The sequence below is a fragment of the Seriola aureovittata genome, chromosome 4 (genome assembly GCF_021018895.1).
Source record: "Seriola aureovittata isolate HTS-2021-v1 ecotype China chromosome 4, ASM2101889v1, whole genome shotgun sequence".
Lineage (NCBI taxonomy): Eukaryota > Metazoa > Chordata > Actinopteri > Carangiformes > Carangidae > Seriola > Seriola aureovittata.
The window spans coordinates 13,920,973-13,948,068 of NC_079367.1; the positions used below are offsets into that span (position 1 = coordinate 13,920,973).

The 27,096-nt window shown below is 39.7% G+C and overlaps 3 protein-coding genes across 4 annotated transcripts; 2 read left to right on the plus strand and 1 right to left on the minus strand.

Annotated features, from left to right (window-relative positions):
• Nucleotides 1–114: 114 nt before the first annotated feature.
• Nucleotides 115–9,945, plus strand: LOC130168370 (NACHT and WD repeat domain-containing protein 2). The gene is made up of 10 exons (XM_056375172.1): nt 115–324; nt 412–500; nt 1,692–1,799; nt 2,474–2,671; nt 3,164–3,302; nt 3,394–3,542; nt 4,450–4,800; nt 5,147–5,248; nt 5,409–6,228; nt 6,360–9,945. Exons 1-10 carry the CDS (start codon nt 231–233, stop codon nt 9,533–9,535), a joined length of 5,226 nt encoding a protein of 1,741 aa, XP_056231147.1. The 5' UTR covers nt 115–230; the 3' UTR covers nt 9,536–9,945.
• A 513-nt stretch (nt 9,946–10,458) lies between these two features.
• LOC130167922 (E3 ISG15--protein ligase HERC5-like) lies at nt 10,459–20,764 on the plus strand. The gene is made up of 23 exons (XM_056374464.1): nt 10,459–10,713; nt 11,899–12,049; nt 12,160–12,236; nt 12,606–12,833; nt 13,414–13,505; nt 13,593–13,720; nt 13,922–14,076; nt 14,370–14,425; nt 14,612–14,703; nt 14,807–14,866; nt 14,996–15,092; nt 15,323–15,503; nt 15,617–15,768; nt 16,259–16,378; nt 16,526–16,624; nt 16,783–16,962; nt 17,843–17,983; nt 18,173–18,339; nt 18,543–18,609; nt 18,706–18,776; nt 19,098–19,281; nt 19,710–19,812; nt 19,990–20,764. The coding sequence occupies exons 1-23, from the start codon at nt 10,461–10,463 to the stop codon at nt 20,223–20,225; spliced, it is 3,090 nt and encodes a 1,029-aa protein (XP_056230439.1). The 5' UTR covers nt 10,459–10,460; the 3' UTR covers nt 20,226–20,764.
• Nucleotides 20,765–21,327: 563 nt separating this feature from the next.
• Nucleotides 21,328–26,758, minus strand: yif1b (Yip1 interacting factor homolog B (S. cerevisiae)). 2 transcript variants are annotated; one of them, XM_056374465.1, is made up of 8 exons: nt 26,553–26,758; nt 24,867–24,969; nt 24,558–24,687; nt 24,306–24,410; nt 23,783–23,919; nt 23,414–23,569; nt 23,129–23,222; nt 21,328–22,718 (listed from the first exon to the last, which is right to left on the minus strand). In XM_056374465.1, the coding sequence occupies exons 1-8, from the start codon at nt 26,596–26,598 to the stop codon at nt 22,563–22,565; spliced, it is 927 nt and encodes a 308-aa protein (XP_056230440.1). In that variant the 5' UTR covers nt 26,599–26,758; the 3' UTR covers nt 21,328–22,562. The 2 variants fall into 2 exon arrangements, with proteins under 2 accessions (XP_056230440.1, XP_056230441.1); XM_056374466.1 differs by having other exon boundaries at nt 26,562–26,756.
• Between the last annotated feature and the right edge of the window lie 338 nt (nt 26,759–27,096).

The window sequence follows — 27,096 nt, forward strand, 5'->3', positions numbered from 1 at the left end:
TGTGTGTGTGTGTGTGTGTGTGTAGACTTTACAGTCCCTAGAAGTGGGTGTGATCATGATAACACACTATAAACAGCTGAAGCCAGGATTTCCTGAGTTTAGCAGGAGGGAAAAGAGAATCAACAATGCAGAGGAGAAGCAGCAACTGTGAACTTTTTATTTGGGTCCATGAAAGACTCCATACTGACTTTCTTTTGCTGACTTTTGTTAACAATATATCTTGATTTGTCATGTGCTCCAGAGGGAAACAAATGGACTGGTCTCCGTCTGATTCCTCCTACAGCTCGTCCTGTGTGAAACTCTATCTGTGCTCTAACCCAGAGGGTATGTAGATGTAGACATTTTTGTGCTTTAGTCATGTTTCTTGAGTTGTTTTGTGATGTATCGTGTTTGTTTTTACACTTTGTACAGACAGCGTTGTCGAGCGCAGAGCTCTGAGAGAGAGTGTTTTCCCCAAACTTCGAGAGCACTGCAGAAACACACTGGGAGTGGACGTCAGGGTGAGTATACGATCCACTTCTCACTGTTGTGTTTTGTTGCCGTGTTGCAGCAGGGGAGGTACTTTCTTTCTTTTTTTTTTTTTTTTTTAAAGTTTCATATCCTCTCTCTCTTTTTATCACAATAAACAAACAGGCTGAAGCAGTATGCTGACACTATTGATGCTACATTAAAAAACCAATATAGTAGTGTCATAAACACTCACAGTATTTATGGCTTTTAGAGCTAGGAGGAGCAGCTATGGCCCACTGGAGGAAACATTGCAACTTACTTTATTTCAAATCTGTAGCAAAAGTTTGATCTTGAATTAAGTTATAAAGATGAAGTTGTTTCAGCTGCGGTGATGCGTTCCTGGTCGTGCCATCATTTTTCCAACCTGAAGATCTACTGAAATGTGCATGTTTTCTGTCTGGATCAAAAGTAGATGTTCTCAACTTTTAACTTTTGATTAACAGTTACTTTCTGATTATAGTCTACATGAATTATTCAGTTGCTGTATTTATAAAATGTCAAATATAATGGCAGTTTCAGATGAGGTGAAGATCATGAATTGAAGTTACTGTTTTCTCTGAGCAACAGTCAAAATCAAATCAAACTATTTGCCAACGAATTAATTTTCTGTCAGTTGACAAGAAGAATAACTGACTGATTCATGGACACCTTGTTCATCCATGGAAGAGGATCACCAAGACTCAAGCAAAACAGTGCACACTGCCAACAGCATAGTACAAAAGAAATAATATTTGGTAGCTTCCAGGTGAGTGTGTGTGTGTGTGTGTGTACACCTAACACTACTCCCTGAGGCCATCGCTGTAAAAGTGCAGTCAATTTTACTTAACTTTGCCTGATTAAATTTGACAAAAAAAAGAGAAAGCAAAAAAAATGAGCAGCTGTAATGCGACTCTGCATAGTGCGTTAGTTTGTGTTCATGCATCTGTGTGTGTATCAGATCACCTCAGGGCAGTTCAACCAGCTCACTGTGTTGTCTTTATTCAGCAGCGTATGTAATTAGAAAGATGGAACAATATGATATGTTATTTAGCCACTACAGGGCCAATTGTTATTACACCTCGCTGTGTGCTTTTCATAAACTGAATTATCAGTCATCTCCCCTCTAGATGATTTTAACTATTGTGTGTGTGTGTGTCTGTGTGTCTGTGTGTCCCTGTGTCTCTGTGTCTCTGTGTCTGCAGGTGATAGACCCATTTGAGTCCAGTGATCCCAGTCGTTGGCCAGATGAATACACCAGACAGCAGCTGATTAAAGAATGCAGAGAGAGCTCAGCTGGACCATTTTTACTGGTAAATAAATCACCAGAAATGATGTAATCATGTAGTGTACAGCAGAACAGAAAATCCCAGGGTCCATGTGCAGTTTGATTGATACCTACAGTGCCAGCAGTAGCAGCCCTGGAGGACTATCTGTACTGCCTTAAAGCTGCATATTCACTATTAGCTGTCATCAGATCAGTCCCTGTTGAATCTTGAGGTTTCTAATAGTATGAGAGCAGCTTTTCAGGCTTTTGGGGGTGTGTGAGAGAGGTTGAACAGATTGTCTTATAACTGGAAAGTCACAGGTTTCGATCACCGCATCAACAATTTAGCTATCTGAGTCTGTGTTATTTACCAAAATAATAAAGACTTTTTTGACCAGAGTGAAACTCCAAATTCCTAAGTCACAGGATACATCTGTCAACATCTGTTAAAAAAAACATCAACAGCACCTATCTGACACAGTTTCAACACATATCAATGATCATAAGATTCACAGAATTGGATTGGATGACGCTGTATAGAATCACAGGCGCATAATAACACCCCTGTCTTTTCCAGCTGCTGCACAGAACACAATGAAGAAAACTAAGTGCTCTCAAGCTTAATGAATCAATGAACAACAATACAAATATGTACTAATCTGCACTTATCAATGCATTACATGCTGATGTTCCCTCTGTGACCACATGGCGGTGCTGCAGGCACTGGTAGGACATCAGTATGGCACAGCCGGTCTGCCCACCCAGGTGGAGGTGTCTGAGTTCCAGCTGCTGCTGCAGGAGGGCCAGCAGGCAGGCGTCGGCACCCTGGAGCTGGAGAGAGTTTACCAGAGGGACGAGAACACCATCCCTCCCTCCTACTGCCTCAGACCTCCACACAGAGACACTTGCTGTGCTCAGGTAAGGAGCACCTCAGCTTTACTCTTTTACCCACTGAAGTGAATTTCATCTTGATGTATATTTATGAATTATAATTGAATTTCTCTCATAAAGCAAACAATTACATTTAGTAGCTGTGAATTAAGTGTGAGTAAAAATGAATTTAATTATCTGTGGCAGATTTGTTTATGAATGGCAGAGGCTCAATTAAATTTCCTTGAAAAATTAAGTCCTCTAAAATAATTTGTTTCCTTATAAAACCATGCAAAACATTTAGAAATATCAGTTAATAATCAGAAGAGTTAATAATCCTGATTGTTTGTATTCTGTATATCAGATAACTATATTTCTCGAACAGTATGAATATATTTTTAGTGATAATGTGATCATATTTTAGATATAGTTTACCTGGATAATTAATATATGTTTCTTTTCTAAAACTTTGTCTCCACAGCCATTAGATTGTGGTGCTGCTGTCTAAATCTAAATCAAAATCTGTTTTTTGTTGAGCAGACAGAGGTTAATGAGGAAGAGGAGAGCAAGATGAAGGCTAAAGATGAAGATCTGAGGAAGGTGTTTCAGACCACTGTGAGTCTGTGTGTCCACAACGGTCTTATGACCCCAGAGAGAGCCCACAGCTACTACCGATCAGGTGGAATATACACTGTATTTGTGTGTGTGTGGGGGGGGGTTTGCTCAATGCTGAAGTGTAACTTAACGTGTGCGTTTCCTCTCCTGTCCAGCCCTCGATGCAGATCTACGATTCGCTCTGGACAGCCGTCCTAATGATGACATCATCAGACGCTGCCTGGTCTACGTCCACAAGGTCATCAATCCAGAAGGAGAGAGAGAGAAAAGACAGATGAACTTACAGCAGCAGACGCAGTCAGAGGTAAAAGTCATCCATCACTTTCTCATGAGCATTTATTTATTTGTTGCTGTATCCTGCACCACAGATTGAGTGTCATAACACACCTCACTTTCACTCAGTCTCCATTTATGAGGCACATATAGTCTAATATGAGTGAGTCATAAAAATCCATTATCATGTTGACACAAGTATGAATGAATCAAAAAATTTTGATCCACTAATGCAACCACCATTAATGTTTTTCGTTGTTTGTTTTGAAAGGAGAAAAAAAGTGTTTAGTTACAGCTGAACACGTGGTTACTTTTGCCCATCAGAAACCCAAACTTTATCTTTTTATGTTTCTTAGAGAAGAAGCAAGTGGGGCTTATTAGAGAAAATGCAAAAATGTCCTAATTATTTATTGAAATTAAGTGGTTGATATGAAGTCTTAGTTAACTTGCACTCACCTGCAACTGTCAATCACAGGAGCTTCCTTGTCTTTTTGTTGATGATCACAATAACATTGAATGAAAACTATACCTATAAACTATATGGTTTGTCGAGGCAGGCAGTTGAAATATGTGGTCATGTTTTATATTGCCACAGCTCTAGTTTGCATGATTCATACAGCTAAGGTGTTCAGTTTCTTGAAATAATATATTCCTCAACCTGATGAAGCTTGTGTAATGCTGTAATTAAAGATCAGGGTGTCTGAATTTGACAAAATCAAGGTGAATACTATATATTAAATAAGAGTAATAAAGTTTATTTACCGTATATGGCACATAATCTATTGTCATCATTTATTATGAAACCTATTAACTTCATGTTTCGGAAATTGTTTTAAAAATATTTGTTTTTGTTGTATAATAGAAGTGGCTAAATATGAAATGCAATCTTTAATTAATTAAGATTGAGAATGTATCAAAAGTGAATTTTTTTTTTTAAGGCTGCCACCTCTGACCTCAAGACAGCACTTACTGACGGACAGTTATTCTCAGAGCTTTGTGACAACTTCCTCCCTGGTCTGATCACTTCCCGTCGGCTTCTAGTCTACACCTCCACCACAGAGTGTGACCATCGCCATGGTTACACAACAGCCAGGAGGAGAAGCTATGCCATGTCTCTGTGCCAGCAGGTGTACTCTGACCTCGTGGGGTTGATTGACAGCTGGAACATGTTAGATGTCAGAGAGGGGTTTCAGCTTGGTGATGCTTTGGCCCGAGAGCAGGCTGAGCAGGAGGAGCTGTGTTACACCCTGTCCCGTCTCTATGGCATCATTCGGCCCGAAGAGGAAGAGGTGAGGATAAAGTGTTTTTTCTGGATGGTTTCTAAAGACAAAAAAACAGCATAAAATATTTTGATTTTTAACTGGCTTTGGTCTAGATAGTGTAGGATGAGGATGTGCTGGCAGTTGGTGGTTTCAGGCCTTTACCACAGCCAAGGGCAGTCCAGCTGTAACTGGGAAAGCTTATCAACAAAGAGGTTAAAATGAGGTTACATGAGAGCACACATATGATGGATTACACTTTCCCATTACAATAAGAAGACAAGTTAAAAATACAATCACTCTAAAAAATCTTCCACTACACTGACATTGTTATTTGCATCATAGCATCACTGAAGTATACTTTCGTTGGTTGTAGATCAGAGCCTATGTAGAACAGAGTGACCAACACTGCCCCCTAGTGGTGACAGGAGGGCCGTGCACAGGGAAGACAGTTCTGCTGGCGCACTGTGCTCAACAGGTAAGTGAACTGTAGTGACATGTTTAGCTCAGTTCCATTAAATTGACATGTCCTTCTCTCTTTGTTTTTATACAACATTTAAATATAAGTTGTATTCATATTAGATATGAGTCCCTCCAGAGTCTCCATCAGTCTCCTGTCTCTCTGTCTCTCTCCACAGATGAAGTCGTGGCTACCAGACACTGATCCTGTGGTGATCCCTTATATTTGCAACCAGCAGGTGCTTTCCCCAAAGCAACTGTTGTCCAGCCTGTGTTATCAAATAGCCAGGAGATATCACAGCGACTCCTCCCCTAAGCAGGGTCCCATCTTCTACCTTGGCAAGGACCCGGATGATCTTAGCTGCATCACTCACCCCAGAGACTACAAATCCAACTGTAGCCCAGTATCTGCTCTGGATTCTCACCATGAACCCACCACCAGAGAGAAAGTCTCTGACTCTAACCTAAACCTTTCTACCATACAATGCCCAGATCCTAGAGGACCTCATTCTGACATCATAAAACCTGACATTAGTCTGTCTGAGCTTAAAGAATGTCTTTCCTCCCTCCTCTCCCTTCTGCCTTCTCCCAAACAGCCTCTAGTTTTAATCCTTGACGGCCTCGACCAAATCGAAAACAACTTTATTTGCCCTCAAATCATTGAGAGCCTCCCCTCCCCCCTTCCTCTTGGTGCCAAACTAATCCTCACAGTCTCCTCCAGCGGAGCACACATCCTGCAGGCCATCAAACTACAATACCCACAATGCAGTCCTCCTCGCTGTGTACCAAAGGGCAGTGAGAAGGAGTCAGGATATGTTTGTGTACAGTTGGGATTGGCGGACAGGAAAGAGTGTGTGAAGATGTTGGCGTCGCTGCTGATCAGTTCAGGAAGGAGGGTGACATCAGGACAACAGGCTCTGGTGAACCAGGCGCTGACTTCCTGTTGTCTGACTCTCTATGCTCAGCTACTGCATGTGCATACCTCGCTCTGGTACTCTGGTACGACTGATACATTAAACAAAAATACAGTTTCAGCAGAGTGCTTAAATTCCGTATTTTTCTTATTGTCTGAGAGTATCACCAGACTTAAACTTTCAAAACCCTCTCCCCTTCTCTTTTCGCATTATCAGATTCAGATGTGACTGAGTCATCTCTCCCCGATGGCGTCCATGCATCCATATCTGCTCTCCTGAATCACCTCGAACAGAAACATGGCTCCTCTATCGTGGCTCGTGCCGTCTCCTACCTCACCCTCTCCAGGACTGGGCTCACTGAGGTTGAGCTCAACGATCTCCTGTCCAGCGATGATGAGGTGCTCTCTGAGTATATTCAGAAGAATGAGAGCCCCTCCTCCACTATGAGGGTGCCACAAATTGACGTGGAGAGACTTCTGTTGGATTTGAGGAGGTTTCTCATCAGGAGGACATTTGTAAGGTCACGTGTTTTGTTCTGGGTCAGCAGGCATTTCAAGCTTGTGGTAGCTAAGAGGTATTTAGGCACTAATGAGGCGAGGAGGGAGATTCATTCGGAGATGGCGGATTATTTCAGTGGCCAGTGGGCTTGTGGGAATGCTAAACCACTTCTTGTTAACCAGGAACCAGGTCTAAACAAAGACACTGTCCAAGCGAAAATATACATAGACAGGCAGCCATCCAACCAGCCATTTGTCTTCACTTCTTTGTCCAAAGATGCTGGTCAGGTGAATTTGAGGAAAGTCGTAGAATTGCCGTATCACTTGCAACAAAGTGGCAGGTGGGAGGAGTTGGAGCACGGGTTGTTAATGTCATTGGGGTTTCACCAGGCTATGGTTCGAGCTGGACTTCTAGGAGATCTGGTTACCATGTTGGAGGGTGACCAAGGGTCATCACAGTTTCAGTTTTTAAGAGAAAGACAACTCCTAGCAAGCTCATTGAAGTCTTCTGCTTGCTTACTGCAGCACACACCTCTGCAGCTGCCCAAGGTGATGGAATCAAGCCTCCTCCCTTATCTTGAGGTCTTTCCTGTGCTCGAAGGTTATGTCAGAGAGATCAGACAGGAGAGGAGGAAAAGAGGAAGTGGATTAGGAGTCGCTCTTTGTCCTGCTCCTTCCTCTGTTCCCCCCATTCAGTGTTTAAAGTGCGATGCCAAGACCAAGGACGTCTCTGTGCTAGAAGCAGCAGGCACAGACTGTGGGATTGTTGCACTGATCATGGACGATGGCTCTGTTTGGATTCGGAAGGGTTCTGGATGTGATGTAGTTAAAGTGTCACTGACCTGTGAGCAGAAGGAGCTGAAGTTTGCAGGAGTAAAGAGTAGCGCTCGATTCATGCTCCTTTCCACGCAGTGCAACAAGCTTTTCTTATGGGATGTGACAGGCCTAGAGATGTTACTAGAGCTTAAAGACCCTATGAAAACAGAGTTTGAACAAAAGTCAAGCCAAAAAACACTAAATGAAATTATGGGGTTTGTTGGACGTCAGAAAAAGCTGTTTATGTGGTGGAAAGATGAGAGTTTTGTGAGTGTGTTTAACATCTCCAGTGAGACCTTCACTCATTTCCAGTGTCAGAGCTCTGTGACCTGTTTGGTTTGCTCCTCTAATGGATTTTACATGTACTGTGGGCAGGAGAAAGGCACAGTGTCCATATTTGACACAGACTCCAGCAGACTGCTTGGCAGCTGCACAAACTCAAACCACAATGCAGTTACATCGATAATCCTCTGTGAAGATAAGAGAGAAATGGCATGTGTTGACAGGACCGGGAATGTAACTGTATGGGATGTTGCAATCAAAACACAACCACCCAGACTTGTAAAGGAAAGATTTACTGGGGGTAAAACTGATAACATCCTCAATACAGATTACTCAAAAGAAACTGAAATGTTATTGGTGTGTCAGTCTCGTCAGGTTATGCTGTGGGATACATGTGAGTGGGAGATCTGGGACCAGTTCTTGGCTCCTAAAGGGAGGGCCTTCAGCCAGGCTGTGCTCTCCCAGGATGGCCACCTTTTCCTGGCTTTGCTAGACACATGTGCACTTGTCTTGGCGTGGAGGGTCAGCACAGGGGAGTGCGTCCTCTCCTTAGAAGCAAACAAGCAGCCTCATACACTCCTCAAAATGGCCTCAGATGTCATTTGTGTTGCTCGTGACGGCTGCCTGACAGTGTGGGACTCTGAGATGATAGGTGCTGCAGGTACAGCTCCGAAAACAGGGTGTGGAGTAAAGGATGTGGTGGTCGAACAAACAGGGAAGTGGTTCTACACCTCAGACGGGTCAGAGAAGGTGTGGAGATGGAGTTTGGAGACAGGCTTTCCACATGCTAACTTCCTACATGATGGTCCTGTGGAAAAACTGTGCCTTTCTCCAGATAACATCCATCTTGTGACACTCTCAGCAGAGGAAGTTTACGTTTGGCAGATGGAAACAGGTCAGAACATCTTGCGTATCAGTGGCACCAGAGCTACAGATATTCTTATCACCCCTAATAGTAACTTTGGGGTGAGTATATCCAAGCGAGGGTTGTCTCAGGTGTGGAAGCTGGGAAATGGGAGTATTGTGTGCAGCATACACCTGTACCTATCCAATGCCAAGGTGTCTCCTGAGAGCACCTTCCTAATTGGCTGTCACCATGGTGACCTGATAGCTGCCAGTCTGTGGTCAGGCTCCATCAGCAAGCGTTTCTCCTGTGTGGAAAGCTCTGAGCATGTTGTTGCTTTCCACACTCTGTCAGAGCACCCAGACTTTGTGGTGGTGATGGTAGCCTCAGGGGCAGTCTACACCTGGAAGGTAGCAGAGGAGACTGTGTGCAGGCACTTTCAGCTGCCGTATACGTTCCAATGTCAGCCGCAAGACTTCCAAATGTCCTCAAATGGGAACTACGCACTGCTGTCCACTGATAATGACACCATCAACCTCTTGGACCTGTCTCATGTCAGGCTGTGCTCATTCAAAGCCGATGGTCCTGTCATTAAAGCCTGCTTGGACAAAACTGGATGTTTTGCTGCCTACATCAGCCTGGAGAAAACCTGTGCCTGTGACCCACTTGCGAGGCCCGTCCTCACAGTCGGTCGACTAATGGATGGGGAAAGAGTAGGGAGTGTGCGTCTGTCTAAGAATCCATTGACTCTGGTTGTGTGTAAGCAGCAGTGTGTGTTTGTGGGTTTTGAGGACGGGTCCGTCGGTGTGTATTCTGTTTCAGATGTCATGCTCAACAGGAAGGAGTTGGTCAGGTGCAGAAAAAATTTTATTGATGAGTTGAAGCAATGCCCCTTTGACAGAGCTCCATTCAGCTGGTTACCCCTAGCAACCCCCAATATTACATGGCGTTAAGTGTATTATATACTGTTCAACAGGGATTGTGTTTTTAAAATGTATAGCTAAAGATGATACATTTGACAGAACAATGTGAAAAGCAACAGATGTGATAGACATTAGAAATAGTTTTATATATGTATACTGTATATACAAGTGTCATTTATTTCTTACACTTGTGGGGCACACCTCTTTTTATTACTGCATCATTTGTTTTAGTTTCATTTGGTCTGAAATTGTTTTGATGACACACCCCTGCAGAAACACTTACCTTAGTTTCATTTCTGTGAAACCAAACCCAATATCTGATCTATTCCTACCACATCTACAGTTTAAGGCAGAGAGGATATTGGCATATGTATCTGGAATAAGAGAATTTGTTATAAATGCCTGATTTGTGTCTGTATTAAAAAGCAATGTCAATCTTGCATGTGTACGTCACATTTTGTATTTGTAAGATTTACTGTACTCTTGCCTGTACTCTCTTAAAAAAAAAAACAAAGTCCCGGGCTTTTACCGATAAAAAAGTTTGTTCATTTGGGTCAGTTCACTCTAAACACAAGAAACTCGCATCTATTCTTATTGCAGATACTGTATTTACGACATTTAGAGTGAGTGAGTAACAAACTGATTGATATCAAGTTATGTAACACAAACATTTGCTCCGTTTAGCTCTCATGCTGCCTTCACGTCTCCTGGTAAGCTCGTAAATTCTACTTCTATCCATTCCAACTGTTGGTTGTACTTGCTTGGTTTTACTCAAAAGTAAATGACAAACTGTAACCAACAAACTTAGAAATTGTGTTCGACATATTAACTCTTCCAAAAGCACTATATAGTACGATACAGTCAAATAATGAGTGGTTCAACTCAATATTGTGAAACCTCCGATAGCACTTGAAGGCAGCGTCAGCTGAGTTAAATTGCCACAACAGAGGCTGTAATGTACACTGATCATTTTGGTCCAGGTGAAGACATGGTGCAGCTGCACTGTTGGGGAGACAGCTCCAGTGGACAGTTCGGTCCAGAGACAGCCCTCAGTCCGGTGTCCTGGACTGTCTCCGGGGTTATAACCAGTATCTTCTGCGGGGACCAGCACACTTTATTCCTCACCAGGGATGGAGGCGTTTTCTCATGTGGAAAAAACTCGCAGGGACAACTTGGACGAAAGAAATGTAAAGATGGAAGGACACCTGGTAAGTAATGATGGTGTTTATATTTCAGAGGCAGCGGAATAATGGGCATAAGAAAATATTCATGTGGTGTGATACTTAGTAGGATTATAGTCTTTCTGTCAGTGAAAGTAACATATAGGTCCTAACATTGAAAGCGGACATAGGTTTTATTTAACATTACGTGTTTTTTTTGTTTGTTTTTTTGTTTACTGTTTAATGATCGTTTAGCGACTGTGTAATGTAACTGCGGGATTATCTGGTTCTTTGTTTCTTATTCATCACTCTGTCAAGACAGTTTTATTTTAAGAAAAATACATGTATCGTCTATGGCTGACAGCCAAGTGTCCATGGCACAGACACATAGACTTCTTCTGAGTTTATGGCGTCCATCGAGTGACTGCCACAGACGTAACGCAGGCTAATTAAATGAGCTATGTTTCAGTTTCGTTTCCCTCTGTCATAACAGGACACGAAAGTTAACTGGGAGCTGAACTTCATTTTGCGTTGAGTTCAAGTGGTGGTGGGGAAGTTGGACTTTTAGCTCAGTGTTGCGTTCACGCTTTGGATATGATGCTTCGTTTTGATGTTTAGTCTGATGAACTGCAAAATATGAATAACTGGTGAATACAGTAAATACATTTAAAGCAATAATGGTTACATAAGCATTTAGACACTTAAATACAAGTTAATTAGTTTATTATCAGCAAAACAAAGTTAAACTTTCAAAATTATAGTACTTAATATGCAGAATGGCCTATTTAAGCATTATATTATTATATTTAGTACATTGTATTATTGGATTGTTATTTTTGATGTTTTAATGAGCAAGCAGCATTTTGTTGCAGGTCGAACTGAAGCTACTTTCAACTATTTTATGTACTGGTGCTGGATAGTTTAATCAACAACAATGCATCATTTGACATCTTAAAATGAAATTAACTAGAAGCCATAGCTATCAAATTAATTGATTGAAGCAGAAATATAAAGTAACATAAAATGAAAATAAAATGTACAGTACCCCACCACTGTAAATAAGAAGTAAACACTGTCAACAGGCTTTTATTTGCAAGACATAAATAGTTTCTCTTCATTATAGCTTAGAAGACAACAGTTTAGGCAGGTTAGTAGAGTATTGGATTTAAATTGTTATATTTATGTGTAGTTTGTGTATTTGTGTGTGAATCTCAATCTGTCATCCTGTGTAAGGTCGTGTGGAGGGGCTGGGTGATGTGGTGACGATGGCATGTGGTCAGGACCACTGTCTGGCTGTGTGTGCATCTGGAAAGGTGTTCTCCTGGGGGGCCGCAGAGGATGGACAACTGGGGATAAATCCATCGCGCAACAATTTCAGACCAAGGCAAGATCTTAGTCTCTGGAATACATGAATATGCATAGTTACCACTGAAAGTTAGTGGACGGCGGGTTTAAGGTTAAGTTTTTTTTTTTAACTGTCAAATCAACTTGCAGTCAGGTGCCCATACCATTGCCAGTACCAGTGATTCAAGTTGCCTGTGGAAACTCCCACTCTCTGGCACTGACTAAAGGTAAGACACTGAACAAACTGATGACATCATTGTGTCTTTGGGCCAACTCCAGTTTCACAGCTTGTAAAGTTTATTCATATCTAATGTAATAATGATTTATGTTTATTTTCGTATGTCACTGTGTCAAATCTAGTTTTGAGTTCCCTGCAGACGTCATAAAGTACAAGTTAATATTTTACCACCGACAGCTTCAATAAATCAAGGGCTGTAATATTCCAGTCAACAGTCAACTTTTTAACCCTGAGATTGCTGACCCACTGGGCACATTCAAGTCAGCAGTGTGGGAGCATTTTCTGCGTGGTTTTACCACTGCTGGGGACGCTAAAGTTTGATAAAACAATCATTTCTTCACTCTTTCACACTTTGCAGGTGGAGACGTCTTCTCATGGGGTTTGAACAGTCATGGTCAGCTGGGTCTAGGGAAGAATGTGTCACTGCAGCACACACCTGTCCTGGTATGTGCTCTGTCCGGTGTAGCAGTGACCCAGATTGCAGCCGGAGCGACCCATACTCTTTTCCTCACACTCCCAGGCCTGGTGTACTGCTGTGGGGCCAATAAATCTGGCCAGCTGGGACTCAACAGGGTGGATGAGAAGGGTACTACTAATTTACCTTAACTCAGTCACACACTCACCTGTTCACATTTAGCAGATTGTCCATAAAGGTGGAGCCTATGGGTCACTCAACTTTTTTTTTTCCTTGTGTTTTTGAGGCTTGTTAATCAACATGTAAAACAGCTAGGCTAAATAAACATAATTATTATAATACAAATAATAATTATGTCAAACAAAACTCACACCAATTCATTCATTCATTTATTATATTCAAGTCAAAAAAGCAACAAAAAAAAAAAAAGATTTCTAAGATTTTTAAGTTCACATTCTATTGAGGTAGCAAAAATTTGATATTTCTGTTTATTGTGCAATGAACAAAATATGATTTTACTCCTGGAAATCCTGGAAGTTTCGTCAGTTATTTATTTTTCAGGAAAAAAAAGATTCTTAGCTGTGAGACTCAAATTTAATGGTAACACATCAGAGGAAAAAACAGGGTCCTTATTATGCATTTTATTTGATCAAGTGTCAAAAATTCAAGTTATAATAAGTATTTTATTTAGCATAGCTATTTTACATGTTATTATCAATTTGAAATAAGCATTTCTTTCCATCGCTAACAGGCAGGTTTAACATCTGTATGGTACCTGCCCTCAGTCCTCTGGGTGTCTCCTTCATAAGCTGTGGACAGGCGCACACTGCTGTGTTAGCGAAGGTACAAACTTTATTAATTATCACATTGTAAAGAAAATTAGTCTGATGCATTTCCTCTTGTGATGTTACGTGATGCTGTGATTTCCAGGATGGTAAGGTTTTCACGTTTGGAGAGGGAAGCCGCGGTCAGCTCGGTCACAACTCCGCTGCTAATGAAGTGAGACCCAGACTGGTCGACGGTCTGGACGGACCCGCCTCCCAGGTTGCATGTGGCCGGTAAAAATTAGGAGTTTGCTTATCTGCACACTGAAACTACATTTTATTTAAGATAGGCATTTTGGCACAATTATAAGATCATGTTTATAGTCAATTGGAGAAGCTCTAATTAAAGAAAGTATTAGTAGATCTAGTCAGTTATCATTACTTCGTAGGCTATATTATATCAGGATTCTTAGCAAAGTCCTAATTGTTTCCCAGATGTCACACACTGGTTTTGGGCTCCTCTGGCCAGCTATGGGCTTTTGGCAATGGGGTCAAAGGTCAAATTGGGACTGGACGAGCTGAGGACAGTCTGAGTCCCACTCTGGTTCAACTTCCATGGACCGTTGACGATGCAGCCGCCATTCCCAGTGGTATGTACTGTATGTATGGGCAGTGTGGTATTTCATAGATTTTAAAGAGCCATATCAGTGGATCTGCCTCCTCCTCCTCCTCCTCCCCTGTTGTGGCAACACGGCAGTGAAAGACAATTCAATTCAACTCAAACTGCAGAGTTCAACAGTCACGACAGCTGGTAGTAAATGATTTACATAAATAAATACAGAAGGATCTTGATTTGAAAAGCACGTTGGTTTATATCAGGTACTGATAGACTAGCATATGTATCTCTAAATTAGTTTTTAATGGTTTTTATTTGTTTAAGCAGACTTGAAAATATCAGCTGGGTGGAATACAAACTTCATTTTCTCCTCACCTGCACAGGTAATGTGTGACTTGTTGTTCTTACTGATTTTCTTTTACATTAAGCATGTGTAAACTGATATTCTCCTGTTTTTTTGTCCCTGTACATCAAAAGTTGTAACAATACATTTTCAGTTTAAAAGTCTATTTTGTCATCTTTGTTAAGCTCACTGCCTGAAATGTTATGTCTGGTTTGTTTCTTTTAAGAATGTGGATCGAGGACGGATAACTGGGCGGCTCGATGAGACAAAACTGCAAAGTTGGCTGTCAATGACACATGGCAATGCAGAGGCGAGGAGGTAATTTTTGTAATTATGTATTTTCACATATGAAATATTAATCTTATATTCAGCAACTGTAGTTTTTGGGCTCTCCCAATGCTTTTCTCTCTTTGTGCAACAGAGAAATATCCATGATGTTTTTCACGAGTTCAAGTCTTGTTGCAAGTTTCACAAAAGCCAAGTAAGTCCTTTCTGTGTTGGCTGCTGTTTTCTGTCATGTTTTAGTAGTAAAATCAGTTATTATTTTCAGGGGAGGAAAGTAGGTTTTACAATTAAAAGACTGGTGTTTTCACTTTGCTTTTGTTATTAGTGGGTCTTCGTTGGAAGCAGGTGCCCTTACTGTGGACCTCGAGGCTGCTAGCCAAGCTTTTGACCAGCTGCTGGCGGTGCCATGGATCAAACAATCAGTTAAGAAATCCTTGAAATAATTAAAACATTCAGGCCATTTTCTTTGTCTTCTGCTTGAGACATAAATTGACTGAATGAGTCCCCCTGTTACATGCAGTCATTTCCTACCAGGCTCTTTTGGGTATGGACATTTAGCAAAGAAGTCAATGATTTATTCATTTACAAACAAATGCAGACTGTGTTAACATTGCCATTTTATCTCATATATATATATATATATTTCACACAGGTAAACCTAAAACTCCTGACTGACTTGCTTGTTGAATCGATGACTGCCCTAAAATCGCCGGAGATCCTGCTGATTCTGCTGACATGCCCCCTTTTTCAAGAAGACTATAATGTCATGAATGGGGCGTTGGGTCTGGCGGTCATTCTTGGAAATCTGAATGAGAAGGCTCTGGAATCACTAAGTAAACAACTAACAAACTAGCAAACTTTATTTTTTTTGTCCAAAATAAAACTTAAAAAAAAAAAAAAGATTTTCACTTTATTTAAATGATAAGCATGTTTTTTTGTTCTTCAGGAGGCTGGTGGTCTTCCCTGACACCCTCCATATTGATGAAGCACATCATGGTCTTCAAAAAGGCCCTGGCCTTCATGCTAAGAAATGGCCTCTTGGTAACTCACAACCCAGGAGTCAAATACCTGATGGAAGCCCTCAAACTACTTTACAAAGTAAGTGTTATGTTTTTATTTCCATCTGTGGCTTTAGTGTCAGATCTATTATACTTTTTGAATCTTAAAGATGAAATGAAATCATTTATCCCGATTAAGTTCATGAACACAAAATCTGACTCCTGATGTATTGTCTATCTGGTTGAGAGAAAAAAACCCCAAAACAGCAGATATTTAGACCGGAAGTTTGCATTGTAACTTCTCGCCGCATTTTGATTCTCCACGGTCATCTTTGAGGAGATATATATTCAGTGGCTGAGACTAAAAATAGTAATTACCAATTATTCAATCTTTATTAATTGATTTATAAGTTTATAAAATTTGACAGTGATGTCTTAAAATTGCATGTCTGACCATCATTGTCCATTGATGGCATGGCAAAGGAGCACTACATAGGGAGAAATGTATACTAAATAAAAAAAGTCTTTATCTCTATATACATTATTAAATAAAAAATATGATTTCTGTTAATATATTTATTTGTTTTCAGGCAAATAAAGCTGGAAAGTCCTACAAAGTCCCACTGAGCACATTTTACGTGGAAGAGATCAGTGGTAATGTGCTGCCAATCCAGGACGTCACTCTTTGGTGGGAATTTTCTCAAGTGGAGGTAAAATCATTTGTGGTACAGGATATATGATATTGCAGTGTTTCAGAAGAACAACCTGTCCATTTGTCCTGAATGGCTTTTAATTTTATGCTGGACTGCTTATTACTGAACTAATTTCTTAATAAATGATCAATTATTTTCTTAAAGGATGATGAAAACACACCCGCCATCTTCTGCCGCTACCCATTCCTGTTCACTCTAGTTCACAAGGTGGCGGTCTTTAACATCTATGCATCAATAATGAAGGTACAGTATATATTAAAACACTGGATAATTTTACTGATATTAACAATACTCTGTACCCGTGCATTCATTTTAAAGATGTCATGTACTGTGAAATTCTATTAAAACTGCTTTCCATCTGTTTGGAGAATTCTTTATAAAGAGGGGTTTTGTAATTACAGAAAACACACCAGTTCATCCATAACGTCGCTCTGTTGTGGCCTGATAAAGCATTGGTAGACACCCAGAACTCTGCCCCCGCCCCAGTCTTCCAGCTAACCCTGAGACGAGCTCACCTCGTCGAGGACACCTTCAGACAGCTTGGTGCAGCTGACCACAGCGCCTTCCAAAAGGAGCTTTTGGTAAACATGCTGTCAAAACGTTGCCAGCCTTAATGTTCTGAAACTAAATTTGGTGGCTTTTGTCTCCAGGGTAATTAAGAAAGTGCTCCAGTGGACTCACAAGAGACAACAGTCGTGATAGTAGAGGCCGAGATATTAGTTTTTGTCCCTAGTATAGGTAGAATTTCAACAACACTGGATTTCCCATAATGCAACATAATAGTATAATATATTTTCCATAGCCTGATGAGTACATTTAACTTTATGTGTAAAATTGGCAGAGTGCTCCTAAATTTTTTATTTTTTTATTTTTATTTTTGTGAAGCTTTAAGCAAAATGTCAATTACAATAAATTTTAAGGTGCAACTAAACATTAAAAATAAAGATAACTACTGGGAAACATGTCAGTACTGATTTGAAAACATTTTTATTCGACATACATACATGTATATCAAAGAAAAATAATAACAGTTCGAGAAATAGATAAGATAAAATAAGATGTACCTTTATTGATCTTTACTGACAAAAATGGCAGCACTAGGGGAAAAATGTAACTAGAAAAATCTAAAAAAGACAAGATAAATTAGAAATACTATATGCAATAACAATGTACAATGCAATGTAGGCTGTTCTGTACATTAATAAATAAAAATGAATGTTAAATTTTATTGACTAAAGGGTTAATAATAGTAACTAGAAGATTGTGTGAAGGTGAGCTGCCAGAATTAGTATTTATAAATTTGGAAGTGCGTGCTTAAGTCCCTTCACAAAACCATTTTCCTACAAACACAATGGATGTCTGGGAAATCGTTGCTGGATATTTATCATTAGAGCTGATTAGTGAATCAGTTTGTGTTGAGTGCTGTGTTTTAAAAAAAATATATTATTCTATCCTCTCCAGGTGAAGTTTGTAGATGAGACAAGGGTGATGAATGTCAATAAAAGGGACTTCTTCCTCCATGTGTTTGATGAGCTCACGACTCCCGAGTCTGAAATGTTCATGTTCAACGAGAGCAAGACTGTGGCCTGGTTCCCTCCCAGGGTAAGACCAGTTCACTGAAGAGAAAATCACTTGTTAAGATTTTGCACAAAGACAGTCCAAAGGGTAATTGTAACCTTGAACCTTTACCTCTTTGTACACCTTGAGTCATTTTTTATCATTGTCTTATGTAAACTTGGACGCTTATTGAATGTTACTAAATCGTGATTGATTTTTTCATCAACCAAACAGTCAAAAGTGGAGGAGAACCATTACTTCCTGTTCGGCGTTCTGTGTGGCCTGGCTCTTTACAACCACAACATTGTCCACCTGCCCTTCCCACTGGTTCTCTTCAAGAAGCTGGTCAGGGTCAAACCCTCAATGGATGACATGAAGGAGTATGACCCTGTAATAGCAGAGTAAGATGCTTTTAAAAATCCAAAACTGAATGGTGTTCTTTAGAAAGCAGGAAAAATTTAAAAAGAAATTATTTAACATTAAATTTACAATTTATTCTTTTATTTAATCAGATATTTTATTCCATGCAAAACTCAAAATAATGATTAAAACAAGTAAACTGTATTAATGAATTAATCTTCTCTGATGTTTACTTTGTCTTCAGGTCTTGGCGTTGCATGTTGGAGGATTACACTCCTGATCAAGTCAAAGAACTGGAGATTTCTTTCAGTGTAGGTTCACTAAATCACAGTTAAACTGACTGCCAATGTTATTTCATGCTTTGACTGCAATATTCAAATCTAAATGTAATTATTATTCAAATACAGGTGATCTGGGGCGGTGAGAATGTTGAGCTGGATCCGAAAGAAGCTGGAAAACTTGTCACAGGCTCAAACAGGTGTGTTTATCTATAATTACTATATCTAACAATCTGGACAGATTGCATAGAAATTACACCATTACATTACTCCAGGTGGGATACTATATGTAAAGATTTACATGTAGTTGGCCTTACTTTTGGACTATCTAATGAAAGTTAGAATTAATTGTACTGTGTTGTATAAAACTAGAAAAAAAAACTTATGGTAAACATCTCCACAAATTCAGTATATGCCCAACTTCACTGCATAATACAAATATCAATAAAAACACTTTATACAACTTCTGTGGACAGTGTCAGCACTTAATGTTGTGTTTTCATTTTTCTCTCTATTCATAGGAAAGAGTACATAGCTGCTTTTATCAACCACGCCTTCAACAAGTCAGTGGAGAGTATGTTTGAAGCGTTCAAGAGAGGGTTTTTCAAAGTGTGTGACATGAACGTGGTGGACTTCTTCCAGCCGGAGGAGTTGCAAGCAGTGATGGTGGGCCAAGAAACCTACGACTGGGAGGTGTTCAAGCAGGTCTGTTGAAAAATTCAAGGAGGTAATATAAGACTTGTAAGACTTGTAAGTCAGCTGTCAAATAGCAACCAATTCAATGCAAGAAATCCCGGATGCCAAATTTCCCTTGATCAGTTTCACAATGTAGGTTTTTGCAGGTTTGTAAACAGAAGAGCTTGCATTGTAATTCTAGTTTCAGAGTTTCCTCAGTCAACAAACCAAGACAGAAGTGATTTTAAAATAGTTGCTCTCCACAACAGCATTAACACACAATTTAGCTTTGAAAGAAAAATAAAGATGACTTAATGGTCATTATAATGGATTACACATTTATAGCACGTGTCAAATCTTTATGAACCAACATGACCTGAAGTCAGTGGCTGAGTCTTTAAATAAGAGCCCTTGTTGGATTTCTATTTAGACGTGGTTATTTTTATTGTTCCAAACAGAACACAGTTTATGAAGGAGACTACCACGCCGGGCATCCAAACATCATTACCTTTTGGGAGGTGTTTGAGAATCTGACAGCAGAGGAAAAGAAAAAATTCTTTTGTAAGTATTATACATAACTGTGCTTATTATCATTTAACAACTCTGACACGTTCAGACAGAAGAGCAGAGAGAAAACTTTAAACTGTGGTATCCTCTGGAGTTCTCTTGAAGATACTCACATTTATAGCTTTACCAGATCATTCACCATTATCTCTTAATTAATGTTCTTGTCTCCAGTGTTCCTCACAGGCTGTGACCGTGTGCCCTTCCTGGGAATGAAGATCATCAGGATGACAGTCGCTGTCTTGCCCAATGCCACAGAACTCCATTTGCCAGAATCCCTGACCTGTAATTGTCTCTTATTACTGCCCATGTACCAGAGGTACCCAGTGGACAGGACAATGCAGACCAGGCTTCGTCAGGCTATAAATCACAACAGAGGGTTCTGGAAGAAAGACAACACTAGAGGCTGAAGTGACAGTGGCTTCTTTAAAAAAAAAAACAAAAAAAAACAGTAACTCACGTTCAATTAATTTAGGGCTTTTTTATCACTACACACTCATTTTTTAGTGTCATCAAGTAAGTTGTAACTTTGGAGCCTTTGTGATATTATCAACACATGAAGGGACTTAATAGAAGTAGCCCAGCAGTAGAGTCATTCAGACATATGAAATACTGGTCAAAATATAATGTAGCTGTTATTATAATCCTGCCTGTATTTGTTTTGTTTTTTCATTTTTCTTGTTGATGCCACTTGCATGTCAAATGTTCAAGCCTTATTTACAGCTTTCTGTTGTGGAGTCTAGAGTTATGTAACATAGAGTTAGGATACTAACTACCGAGATCATGTGAAGGAGGGTGGATATTGGGCCAAAACCAAAAGTAAAGTTAGAAGTTATTCAAGCACTGCCACTGCTTTCAGTCGCCATTGTAACTCACTATTAGCATTATGTACTCTCTAAATCTTAAGCAAAAATTTTATGTTTGTGTCATTAAAAAAATGATTACAGAATGTAAACAAATCAGCAAATCTTTTTTTCCTGCCATGTGTGCCTTGATAACCAAACAATGCACACACTGTCTTGAACTTTATTCTCAATTGAAGAAATTTTAAAAATGTGTTTAAATGTTCTTTTGTAAAGTGCAGGATTAAAAGATAAAACACAGGCCACCACATCAAGACATAATCTTCTAATACCAAACAGGGCCTGGTTATTTCCTGAAATATTTAATTTCTTACTTTTTTTTACCTCCATAATTGTTTAATTATTTACTGCAATACAAATTTAGCTGCAACAGTTTGTGTTAAAAAAAAAAAGAATCATATCTGAGATAAAAAATTATGAGCACACAGAACTCAACTCACACTTAAGCGCCTCCGCCAGTCACTTTATTTATCAGTGATCATATCAATTCAGTGGCTGTATGCCTTCCGCACATTGACAGTCAGGGCTGGGATTAATTCATCATTAATTATTTTTAAAAAATGTATTTCATAAATAGAATTAGTAATTCTTAATGAGAATTCCTAATGGGCTGAACTTCACAATTCCTATTTAAATGAGCACTTGCTAAAACATTTGGAATTTTTTTTATTTTTTATTGGCACATCAGTAAACTGAGATAAGCATTTTAGTGTTCATCAAAAATCATACGTTTCATTTGAGAAGAATGACAAAAAAATATCATGAATTTTGAATACTTTCCTGAATTAATTTAAATGAATGTGAATCCTACCTTGGTTTGAGTGAACATAGGCGACATAAAAGCACAGACAGCACGTTTCATGGTGACACTAGATGATTCACAAGCACATGAAAGCACAAAGCGCATTAAAAAATATTTCAAGTATCTCAAGGAGGCTAAAACAATTTTCACAGAACAGACCATCTCATCTCTTCCCTTTCTTTATTTCATATGACTTTCAATATGAAAAGCAGTAAATAATTTACTTGTTTTTTTAAAAGGATATCAAAATTGTCTCATCGTGAAGTCTACACCTTAATGTCACTGTAGCTTTTGATATTTCTATCCAAGAGTGTTCAGGCAGCAAAGCTCATACAAAAAGATGAAACATAAAATGGAGGTGACACTACTCCCTCACTTACAGACCAATAGGATGATCCTTGTTTTCGGATCCAACATTGACACAATAGCATGGGACCTTTCCCAGACCACAAAAGAAGTCATTCCAGTCAAAAACATCAAAGCAGAGCCACTTGATCACTTGAGAAACCTGGATTTGAGCTCTTTGTTTACATTAAATGGACGGTTTGTGTGAGGTTAGTGTGCTTTTCCTTCTGACGGCTCAGAAAAATCTCATGTGAGATATCAGACCAGCAATTATACTTCTGCTATACACAAACATACATACATACTTAAATATTCCTAAAAAACATAATTAACAAATAATTACACTGTATAGAAAAACGACTTAAAGCCAGTTGCTCATGCTACAAATTCTTTGAAGACATTACGTTGAAAAAGACAAAGAAAAAAAAAGCAATACTAATGACACAGGGCTGTGCTGTGGGAGAGAAGACGTTAAAGCCTCACGTCTTCTGTTAGTCGTCTTGTAGCATGTGTTGTTTTGGTCCATGCATACATGGACTGAGTCTTGTGAATGTGTAGTTCTGTCTGTCTGGGAAGTGATGGGATATCCAGACAACTGTTGTTGTGTGCTTCATCCAAGTCCAGGTCCTTTGATGTGTTTGTTGAGTGTTTTCTTTTTCTTTTTTCTTTTTTTTTTTTTTTTTAAGGGTGAGATAGCATTCGGATAGCCAAGTTCACGAGTATGTGTGTTTGGAGTTTTATCTGATGAGGTGATAGGTGAGCCAGTACATGAAGATGGGCTGTGCCGCTGCTATAGACATGGTGAGGTACATCCTCAGCTGATTTCTGGCTCCTCTCACCAGCCTCCCTTCCGCCGCCGCCTCAGATAGCAGCTTCAGACGCAGAGTGCGGATCTGTGGAGAGAAGATATTCTTAGTTGACAACCAGGCAACACTCGTGCACAAAGTGAAAATTAAGAACTTGAGTAGCTGTGAAAAAAATAGTTATTTCCACTACCAGCTGCCATTGCTCACTGGGATTACATGTGTTATTTTAGCTAAAGACATTAAATGTCTATAAGTTTGTGGTACAAAAGGAAGTACCAAGTACAACTGTCCCATACACATTTACAACAAAAAAATAGGTTGTAGTAAAATAATGTTTTCCAGGAAGTTGAAGCATTTCTAAAGATGGAAAATGGACCAATTTCAGCCAACATGAACATCAATCTATGTTGTACCCATGTGATTTCAAAATGTAGCTGACAAAGCATCCTGCAGGAAATCTGGCCATTAAGATTAACACTTAAAACTCTTCTGCTCACCATAAAGACAAAGATGGCAGCACAGCACCACAGTAGAGAGAGATAATATGCTGGTTTCCCAAACATCAGGCCTGCTACTACACCCACAATCATCCTAAAGAAAAAGAAAGATTACACACAGTCACAGGTTAGGTAAAACATCCACAGAGCTTCAGTGTTTCTAAACAAAGAAAAATTGGGAAAAATTTGCCACCATAGAAGAATAAACAACTGAGCAAAAGCAGAGGGTGAGTCTGTCATCAAAATAAATGTAAACACAAACACAGAAAGATGACGTTTACATACCCTACATATTTGTAGCCAGAAAAGGCCAGCAGGTCTATGGTCGTGAGGTCGGTGTTTACGGTCACAAGGTAGAGTGACAGCAGGACTGCCAGGACCTCCATTATTAACCACACCAATGCTGAGCTGGCCTGAACTCCCAGCAGCTCTGGGGAAAACCTGACAGGTACAAAGCAGTATAGTCTCTATAAATAAATATATAGTGAACTCTGTAATAGCCTCTAGTAGTAATATGTCTGTCATCAGTGTGAGGTGGAAATCTGCTACCTAGCTGTTAAAACGAAAGCATAGATCAAATGATCATCAAGCATTAGATTCACATGTCTTTTCTGAACCACTTTGATAAAAAACGTGGATATGTTGCATATGTACCTGTTCTGTGTACCGAGGGCCAGTCCAGCCACAAGGACATATGTGATGAAGCCCATGGTAGGAATGTAAAGATCAGGAGCGTTCACATCAAAGCGTGGAGCCACAGGAGTGTCCTGCTGGTAGCTCACCTCCCAGTTCTACAACACATATGATCACACGTTTAAAACCTGCTAAATTCAGGGCTGGAAGCATGTAGCATTTCACAGGTAAAGGCCTGAATACTTTATCTACTGTATAACTTTCAAAATATATTGAGTTCACAAACTAAAAAACATCTCCAACAGCTACAGAAATTTGTCTTGTTTATGTGTAAATTTTCAAGACATAGGCAGAGGGGTATATCTGTAGGCTTAGAAATAAAGTATACTGTACGGTCTGGTTTACTTTTTCAAGAAATCTGAATTACAACAGCTTCAGGCAGAGCTAGAGGCACATATTTTCCCATGCATACCATCAACTCTACCTCTGCAAAGTGGCAGGCCTGACAGAATAATTTATATTTAGGAGGTGTAAGCAGACTTACCTGGTGCATGTAAGGGAAAACTAGAAGGCCCAGCTTCTTCCCCACGTAAACTGTGTCCACAGCAAAGTAGTATTTAAGCTTAGAAATAGGGATGAACCTGTCCAGCTGAAACGAGCAAACACAGAGCCATATATAGATGCATTATTATTTGCATATTTATATGAATATGCAACCATTCAATATGGGAAATATTTTATGTGGCCTTTAATTTTTTGTTTTTGTGGAAAGTTAATATTTGTGAGCCAGTCTTACATTCTTGTCCACCATTTCCCTCCCTTGGGATGCCAACGAGCTGCCATACGCCATGGCCAAGTTAGACATGGGGTCTGTCAGGAGGGACTGGCCAGGAAAGCCTGCTGCTTGAGGCCCACCCTGCTGGTTCCTGCCAACATGTCAAGAAAATGCATCAGCTGAAAGAACATGGTTATTTATGTGCAAAACGAATACAAACTTACTGTATTGTCAAATTTATTGTCAAATTGTGAAAGTTTCTGTTGTAAAATGCCATTTTTGTATCAACTGTTCTTGACTCAGCAGTTTAATATCTGGCAGAGCTCCCACCTGTAGCCTGACTGTGATCCAGACCCAGCTCCACTTGTATCCTCAAACAGCTGGCTGCCATCTGAACCATCCAGGGAACTGTTCCTCAGACGCATATTAGGCTCTGGATGACATGAGAGAATGAAAAGAGATATGTCAAATAAAGGAGTAGATCTGTAAATGCTGAATCACTTTTTAAAATTTTGGCAGATGAATAAAGTTGGCAGAATTAGTAGAGCACGCAAATGCAGCCACACTTAGAGCAAATTCTAAAAAAAATCAAAAGCATCCCTCACCCTTTCAGGTTGTTTAAGAAATATTCAGATTAATGGATATCTAAGACCAGTCAATCACAAACACTGGCTGCCCTGTGGATGTGCTGATATTTGTCAGATTTTCTGTTAAGTGTCTAATCAATGTTACATGCAAAGCAGACATGACATGCACAAACACTGTTGAAAAGTTAACACTACTACTACCACTTTTTTTAAACATAATAGAGACTTCAAATATGCTTTCCTGTATTTGAGATGTATAGCGTCAGTTACTGCTGTGCACCACAACACGCCAGGCATCCCTACACTACAATGTGAGTGTCCTGTACAATGACTTTGGCAATCTCAAAACACACATCTATTTCAACAAAGTTTGTACACAAACGACAAATTGTGTGTGCAGCCAGCCAGATACTGCCCTGTGCAGGAGAAAAAGCTCTTTGAGTCCATTCCCTGAGGAAGTAAATCACTTTATCACGCACTTATCACGAGAACAGATTACATCATCGTGAAGAGCTCCAGACTGTTTTATTTTGGAGCTAGTTTCCCTATCCTCTCTGACGAATCATACAAAGACAGTATGAGACATTTGATGCTAGGTCCACACACCTTACCATCTTTACAAAGACACTTAAAACATGACACACGATCTGTCAACATGAGTCTAGTGATTTCTATCTTATAAAACAACATAAGTGTCTGCCTTGGCTGTGGTTGATTGCAAGTAAATGTAAGCTTGAATCCGCAGAGTGGGCTTGTTTACATTTTGGTGATGTGCAGATGTCTGTTTAGAGATTCTTGTTCCAGGGATCTGAAGCAACGTTAAATTAAATGTATTATGCGGGTTTGACTTCATTACTAACCCTAAAAAAATCATAAAACGTCCCTGATTATGGATACGAGGCAAAAATAACGTCTGGCGAACTAAATAATAGTGCCTCTCGCAAACCTCAGACTGAAGCTTGGGAAAAGAGCTAACATGCGTAACCTTACACATATATTAATAAATCACCACAGTTTGGCTTAAATTGCCTTTTGAAAACTCCCACAGTCACCAGCCACAAACCTCAACACATTGAAGGGGCATAAATGAGATGTAAAGACGCCGGCAAGTACAAGGATCTATGGTTATCATGCCTACATATATTAGCTAGTGTGTTAGCATTGTTAACTTAGCTCATGCTTATTAATAGCTTGTGGGCAAGCTATCAGCTACTACGTAGTTTTCAGTTTTCCACATTGGTGGACCTAAATTTCACATTTTGGTGTCTTTACAAGTTGTTTAATGTTAGATGCATCCAGTGTCTGAAAACAGCGAGCTAGCATCACGTTTCAGTTTCGTTTACGTTGCACTCCAGAGAGCTAGCGAGCATAAACTGTGCGCATGCAGCCGGTGACAGTAAAAACTGATTCGATCGATAAAGTCACGTACGTAACTTACGCTGTCTGAACCCACTTTGAGTTGCCGTGTAATCCATTAGCGCTAACTTGGCGGTAGCAGAGGTTGTCAGATAAAAAAAACTCCACCGAGAAGCAGTTGGCACTAGTTCGCAATGTTCTCAGGGAAGTTAGAGTCATTCATAAATTTTACACGGAAGTAAACGCTTCCTTCTTCTTCTTTTTCTGCTTTTCTTCTTCTTCGTCTCCTTCTTTCAGGTAGTTTATATTCTTGAAGTATTCACTACTGCCTCCCTCTGGAATTACTCTTCCTCAGCCAGTGTCCTTTTCTTTTAAAATAGCATTTTAATTTTTTCACAGTCTCAACATTCTAATGTATTTTTAACACTGATCTCACCCCGCCCTACACTCTGTAACTGTGAGACCATATCTTGTCTTTCTTTCTGTATGATGACTGTCTCTCTTTCATGACCTCATGCACTGAGGCTTTCAATGTATTCCTACAATAAAATAACATTTTTATGCCTCACTATACTACGACGTTTTATGCCTGAGTATATTATGACGTTTTTTAAAAC

Excerpts from the sequence above, each read along its gene's own strand:
- LOC130168370 (XM_056375172.1), top strand. The coding sequence starts at position 231 with ATGTGCTCCAGAGGGAAACAAATGGACTGGTCTCCGTCTGATTCCTCC. Across the intron at positions 1,800-2,473 it reads CAGCTGGACCATTTTTACTG|GCACTGGTAGGACATCAGTA; the intron begins GTAAATAAATCA and ends GCGGTGCTGCAG. Across the intron at positions 3,303-3,393 it reads CCACAGCTACTACCGATCAG|CCCTCGATGCAGATCTACGA; the intron begins GTGGAATATACA and ends TCTCCTGTCCAG.
- LOC130167922 (XM_056374464.1), top strand. The coding sequence starts at position 10,461 with ATGTACACTGATCATTTTGGTCCAGGTGAAGACATGGTGCAGCTGCAC. Across the intron at positions 12,237-12,605 it reads CTCTCTGGCACTGACTAAAG|GTGGAGACGTCTTCTCATGG; the intron begins GTAAGACACTGA and ends CACACTTTGCAG. Across the intron at positions 13,721-13,921 it reads TCCCAGGTTGCATGTGGCCG|ATGTCACACACTGGTTTTGG; the intron begins GTAAAAATTAGG and ends ATTGTTTCCCAG.
- yif1b (XM_056374465.1), bottom strand. The coding sequence starts at position 26,598 with ATGGATTACACGGCAACTCAAAGTGGGTTCAGACAGCGTAAGTTAC. Across the intron at positions 24,970-26,552 it reads GTTCAGACAGCGTAAGTTAC|AGCCTAATATGCGTCTGAGG; the intron begins GTACGTGACTTT and ends CATGTCATCCAG. Across the intron at positions 24,411-24,557 it reads GGGAAATGGTGGACAAGAAT|CTGGACAGGTTCATCCCTAT; the intron begins GTAAGACTGGCT and ends TGCTCGTTTCAG.